A 6,188-nucleotide genomic window follows, 5' to 3' on the forward strand; every position below is an offset into this window, starting at 1 on the left:
GAGAATTTACATTGTACTCAGCTGTCTCAGGACAAGATGTTGTGATCCTTTCATGTTCCACATAAGGCGGAAAGTCACTTGGAAAATGAGAGCGAAGATCCTCTCCTCCAGGACTCAGCTGACCTGAGTCACATGTAATACGAGGGAAAGTCAGTAAAGACCTTACAAATGCAAATGAAACAGCTGTAGTGGACGTAATAGGTTTCCTATGTGTTATGTAGTAGCACAGCCTAGCTTCATGACAGTCTAGGTAGCAGACGCGCATTTTCATGTTCAGAGGCTGGTTTCAGTAGTCAAAATGGCGACCGTGTTTCAGTAGTCTACTACCGAAAAGCAGCGTTCTGTTGTGTGTATTTAGTGGACAAAAGGACCAAAAGCAAAGGATATTTATAAAGAAATATTTCCTGTTTCCTGTGGAAAGTGTTTGTCACGTAAAGCAGTTCGCAATTGGGTCAATAAATTTTCTAAAAGACATTCGAAAGTCGCAGATGATGCCCGACCATTTGCAGAAGTGACTGTGAGAGCAGTTAAATACTTCTATGCTGCGGGTTTCGACGCACTGCTAAAGCGACGGAACAAATGTATCAATGTTGGGGGAAAATGCTTCGACAAATGAATTATTTTTCTTCAGGTTCAAATATCATTTTCCTCTTTGTTTTATATTCATTTGTGACCTATCCGCTGACTCTCCCTCATAAAGTACACGACACCAATAGGCGCGTATATCTGCCGCAGGTATGGTAAGCAAATTCCGTGAAGGGCTTGACATGGCGGGGAAGTTCCTAGGGCTGAATACGGCTCAGGGGGTGGCACACCTAGTGAGCTCCAGTCTGCTGAAAGCACGTCCCCAGTGGCTCCGAGAAGGATCGGACATCAGCCTTCAACATGGGCTCTTCTCTGGTTTCTTCCGGCTGCTGGGATTAGACCCAACTAAGCTGGGAGCTATCGCCCTCAATGCAATAATCTTCATTGCGCAACTCGTGAGTATGAGACAAGAACCTATGCAGCACACTTCTCTTCATTGTGCAACTCGTGAGTATGAGACAAGGACCTATGCAGCACACTTCTCTTCATTGTGCAACTCGTAAGTATGAGACAAGGACCTATGCAGCACACTTCTCTTCACTCTGCAACTCGTGAGTATGAGACAAGAACCTATGCAGCACACTTCTCTTCATTGTGCAACTCGTAAGTATGAGACAAGGACCTATGCAGCACACTTCTCTTCATTGTGCAACTCGTAAGTATGAGACAAGGACCTATGCAGCACACTTCTCTTCACTCTGCAACTCGTGAGTATGAGACAAGAACCTATGCAGCACACTTCTCTTCATTGTGCAACTCGTAAGTATGAGACAAGAACCTATGCAGCACACTTCTCTTCATTGTGCAACTCGTAAGTATGAGACAAGGACCTATGCAGCACACTTCTCTTCATTGTGCAACTCGTAAGTATGAGACAAGGACCTATGCAGCACACTTCTCTTCACTCTGCAACTCGTGAGTATGAGACAAGAACCTATGCAGCACACTTCTCTTCATTGTGCAACTCGTAAGTATGAGACAAGAACCTATGCAGCACACTTCTCTTCATTGTGCAACTCGTAAGTATGAGACAAGGACCTATGCAGCACACTTCTCTTCATTGTGCAACTCGTAAGTATGAGACAAGGACCTATGCAGCACACTTCTCTTCACTCTGCAACTCGTGAGTATGAGACAAGAACCTATGCAGCACACTTCTCTTCATTGTGCAACTCGTAAGTATGAGACAAGGACCTATGCAGAACACGTCACTTCATTGTGCAACTCGTAAGTATGAGACAAGGACCTATGCAGCATACTTCTCTTCACTCCGCAACTCGTGAGTATGAGACAAGGACCTATGCAGCACACTTCCCTTCATTGTGCAACTCGTGAGTGTGAGACAAGGGCCTATGTAGCACACGTCTCTTCACTCTGCAACTCGTGAGTATGAGACAAGGACCTATGCAGCACACTTCCCTTCATTGTGCAACTCGTGAGTGTGAGACAAGGGCCTATGTAGCACACTTCCTTTCGAACCTTTAGAAAGACATCACGGTTCAGAATTGCAGATTTTCCTAAGTATAAATAATGCAACTAAGACATCGTGTTAAGAGACAACAGAATTTCATTAGTGAGTTACTGGATTATACTTTCGACCGGGCTACTGAGTACTGAAACTGGAGTCTCTATTGGAAATTATGGGATCACATGTTACAACAGGACGTGGCACACCTTCTAAATCCTTATCCATTTAGTTTATACATTATGTTCCCATGTCATTCGACACTATATAATTTCGAAGTTTAATCGGAATTGTTAAAGTACCGAAGAACCAATTAATTATCTTTGTGCCAGCCTGTTTCACTGCTTCATTCTCTGAAAATACAGTAATGGTTTGTAAGTGTACTAACGTAATGCCACGATTTTAGTGACCATAGACGGGGTTTGGATTTGTATTCGGATTTATTGAACCCTTACAACTAGTAACTGCAAGAAAGCTTTAAGCTCACTCCGTTCTATAAAGTTCACAAGTCACTATAGGTCACATAGGTCTTCCCAGTCTGTTACAGACTTCACTAGCCGTTTCTTAGTAGCGGCTTTCAACGGCGGGCTTTACCTTTCCTATGGGTTCCCTAATTGTCCCCGTTCCTCGGCTACCTGCTTCTAACAGCAACATTGCACAAGGACAACGAAGAAATCACCGCTCCTCAATGCTGTATTTCAATTATTACCTAGCGGAGCACACAGAAAACATCAGTCCTCTGTTGTTGCTTGCAGGCTACTGCCTAGCAACGGCCGATGTACAGTCGCTTACCTTGTGGTCGACGCCTTGCAACGGGTCAACATGCCACAATATATTTAAATGAATGACTCAATACCACAAGGAAGAACAACATTTAAGATATTTTAGTTCTAATTTTGAATTCTAGTTCAATATTTTAATTAATAATTAGCATCGCGTTCACACGCGACATGTGATGTTAACATACAGTGGAACAGTTTTGGCATGATAGAAGTGCATCTGATGATGGTCTTGTACTGCTGAAACATGCAGTGATACAGAAGTCGGATAAGACAATTAAGTTGTTTTTGAGATGATACAAAGTACAAGCGTTACCGAGTACAGAGTACAAGTAATGTTTCTGCTTCTGGTTGTGCAGATCAGCAGCTCCTTGGTTGAGCAACCACTCCAGAAGGACTCAGCGCGCTCTGCTTACAGCACAGAACGCGAGGACTCCCCGGTCCGATGGCTGCTGGACAACCCCACAGTACAAGTGCGTACACAGCTTAAAACTTGAGTCGTAAGTTAAATAAGTAAAGTTGTCCTTGCACTTAATTAAGCACTACGTCATGAAGTTATATGGGGAAGAAATATTCACATTTTCTGGACCTCGGCACTAGTTGGAGGCGAGTGGTCAGCTTTACACTCCGGTCGCTTTATCCCCGGGGAAAAAGTCCACGATATCCATTGGATAGAAGACTATGTAGGTCCCATGACGGTCTGGACGACGTGGAGAAGTAAAAATTCTTACCCCCAGCTGGACTCGAACTTCGACTCCTTGGTCATCCAGCCCCTAGCCAGTCGCTATACCATCTACGCTATCCCGGCTTCCAAGGTAAGGCTATCCCTGTAACAGACAGTAGAGACCCATAGGGTTGTGAAACGCCCAGTCTTTCACATTTTCTAGACAGTCGGATCACAGATGACAGTGAAGTTGTCATCCTAACGCGCCGGCCACCCTTTACCCCCAGAAATATTCCTAGTACTCATTTCTGTTAGGTGCTGAGTCGACCCCAGGGCCATAGTGTGGCTGGAAAGATTAGGCCAATTGAAAATTTCAAGGACATCATCGAGAATCCAACCCGCGACCTCCCAGCTTGTAGCATAATGCCTCGACTAACGACGCTATCGCGTGGGCCTGTTACATAAAAGTTGTATTTCTGAACAAAAAATTTCAAAATCAGGAACGAAGTTATGATAATATCATGCCCACATCAAATGTTCGACAAATTCCTGTCTTGGAATTATAGTTGAAATTTGATCGAAGAGCTAGAGCGACTTCTAGTAGGTGAGTTGTATGAAAATTGGTGTAAGGTAAAAGGTATAATACAATTTGTCTCGCTTCTTAATGACATATTATGTCATAAATGCATATTGAGGATTGGAGGTATACTTCCACCAATTTTGACCTAACACTAGTAGCAGTTCAGTGGTCAGCTTCACGCTCCGACCCCTTTAATCCCGGCGAAAGAGCCCATGATATCCATTGGATAGGAGGCAGGGTGGGCTCCAAAGCCGGTCTGGACGCTGTGAAAAATCCCTTGTTTCCACTAAGTCCTACACTGTACTGCTTGGGTTAACCCACTTCCACAAGAACATAGATTTAAGCAATTTAAACGTCATTTAAAGTGGGCAGGCGATGTACAGACTCGCCGTAAGGAACAGGGAAAGTGAACTACTTCGTAGATTCATCGGCTCTGCTTACTGCATCAGAACTCATCAGTTAGCAGTACCACTTCACCACCCTCCTACAAACAGCAGAAAGTAAAATGACTGAAAAATATTGTTAAGTGTTTGGAGTAGGTACTTCCATGGTAACGCAGTAACAGTGAGCCGTTGCGTAGACAACGCCGAAACGACGAACGAATCTCCCCGGAGATGAACAACCAAAGACGCGTTGCTTAACAGCGGACTGTCGAAATAGTAGTAACGGAGCCGTGAGGACTGATGTCTGGTATCCGGTCCGCATAACGGCTACATAAGCAGAAGAAAAGACAGTCTTGGGATAACCGTGATGGAGTTGGGATAACCGTGATAGAGTTGGGATAACCGTGATAGAGTTGGGATAACCGTGATAGAGTTGGGATAACCGTGATCGAGTTGGGATAACCGTGATAGAGTTGGGACAACCGTGATCGAGTTGAGATGTCGCATTGGAGTATTGAGCCGGAAGTCTGATACTGCAAGCGATAATAATTGTAAGGTGTGTAAGAGTGAGCGTCCAATAAAGATTCGCTAAATCCGAGACCCACGTAAAGTTATTTGTCGCGTGACATATCCAACACGTGACAATATTCTCTTCTGGAAAGTGACGTGTAGTCTGATAGACGTTTACTGACGTTTCGGAGAAATGTGCTGCATCCATCCTCAGGATTGCAGAATCAGATATTCAAGCATGGAGTAAACAGAGTAGATTTCTATCAGACTACACGGCGTCACATCCGAGTAGATAGTACTCTTCATGAGCACTGCTGCGGGAACCTCAAACCTCACAAAGATGACTGGCATTGGCTTTCATTGATGATAACAGAACCGCCTTATATGTAGGCAACATATCGTGTCGCACAGTTCACCGGTACACAGACAGGCGCAGAGAGGAGGAACAGCGGTATCACCGGTAACTGCCAAGAGATGGCATCACTCTGCAAGAGTGACCGTTTTGCAACTATGTTATTGTTATTGTTGATTAGGACGGTAATAATAATAATAATAATAATAATAATAATAATAATAATAATAATGATAATAATGCAGAAAAGGGACATAGCTAAATATATAAAGCATACAAAAGAACCGTATCAAAATAAAAATTTGTAGAAGAAGAGGTTCTGGGAAGAATGCATTGCGACTATCTCTTTTGAAACACAACTCCCTGTAGCGAGGCAAATAGGCATAAGAAATTAACAATTGACCTAATCCTCCCAGCCGCACTATGGCCCTGAGACCGACTCAGCCTCTAACAGAAATGAGTACCTGGGGGTTAGAGGGCGGCCAGCGCGTAAGGCTGACAAATTTACTGCTCTCTGTTGTCCGTTTGCCTAGAAAATGTGGGAGCCTCGACGTCTCACAACCCAATGGGCCTCAACGACCTTTTACAGGGATACCTTCACCGTTTTTACAGAATCTCTATACATTTAATTTGCCCTAGATTATCTCAAAAATCACGAGCACGGCTACTGTGACTAACAAGCTGGAAACTGAGCACATCTTCTTCCTCGGCCGCCATGTTGCTCTTCTGTGTTCTGCATAAAAGTTCCTCAATGACATTTACGCACAGAATAGTGCACGAATATGGACCCCCACCATAGTGTTCACGTATGCTTCTATAATACTACGAACATATTGTGACATGTTGAGCTATGGATGACGCCCCCCCCCC

The 6,188-nt window shown here is 44.0% G+C and overlaps 1 protein-coding gene across 1 annotated transcript in view; it reads left to right on the forward strand.

Moving 5' to 3' along the window:
• Positions 1 to 737: 737 nt before the first annotated feature.
• The window catches only part of LOC111871714, a 7,867-nt gene continuing 2,416 nt past the window's right edge, over positions 738 to 6,188 (forward strand). The window contains exons 1-2 of the mRNA XM_023864997.1: positions 738 to 980; positions 3,189 to 3,302. Coding sequence (XP_023720765.1) covers positions 738 to 980; positions 3,189 to 3,302 — 357 coding nt within the window. The remainder of the gene's footprint in view (positions 981 to 3,188; positions 3,303 to 6,188) is intronic.

Source organism: Cryptotermes secundus, unplaced genomic scaffold, assembly GCF_002891405.2.
Source record: "Cryptotermes secundus unplaced genomic scaffold, Csec_1.0 scaffold514, whole genome shotgun sequence".
Classification (NCBI taxonomy): domain Eukaryota; kingdom Metazoa; phylum Arthropoda; class Insecta; order Blattodea; family Kalotermitidae; genus Cryptotermes; species Cryptotermes secundus.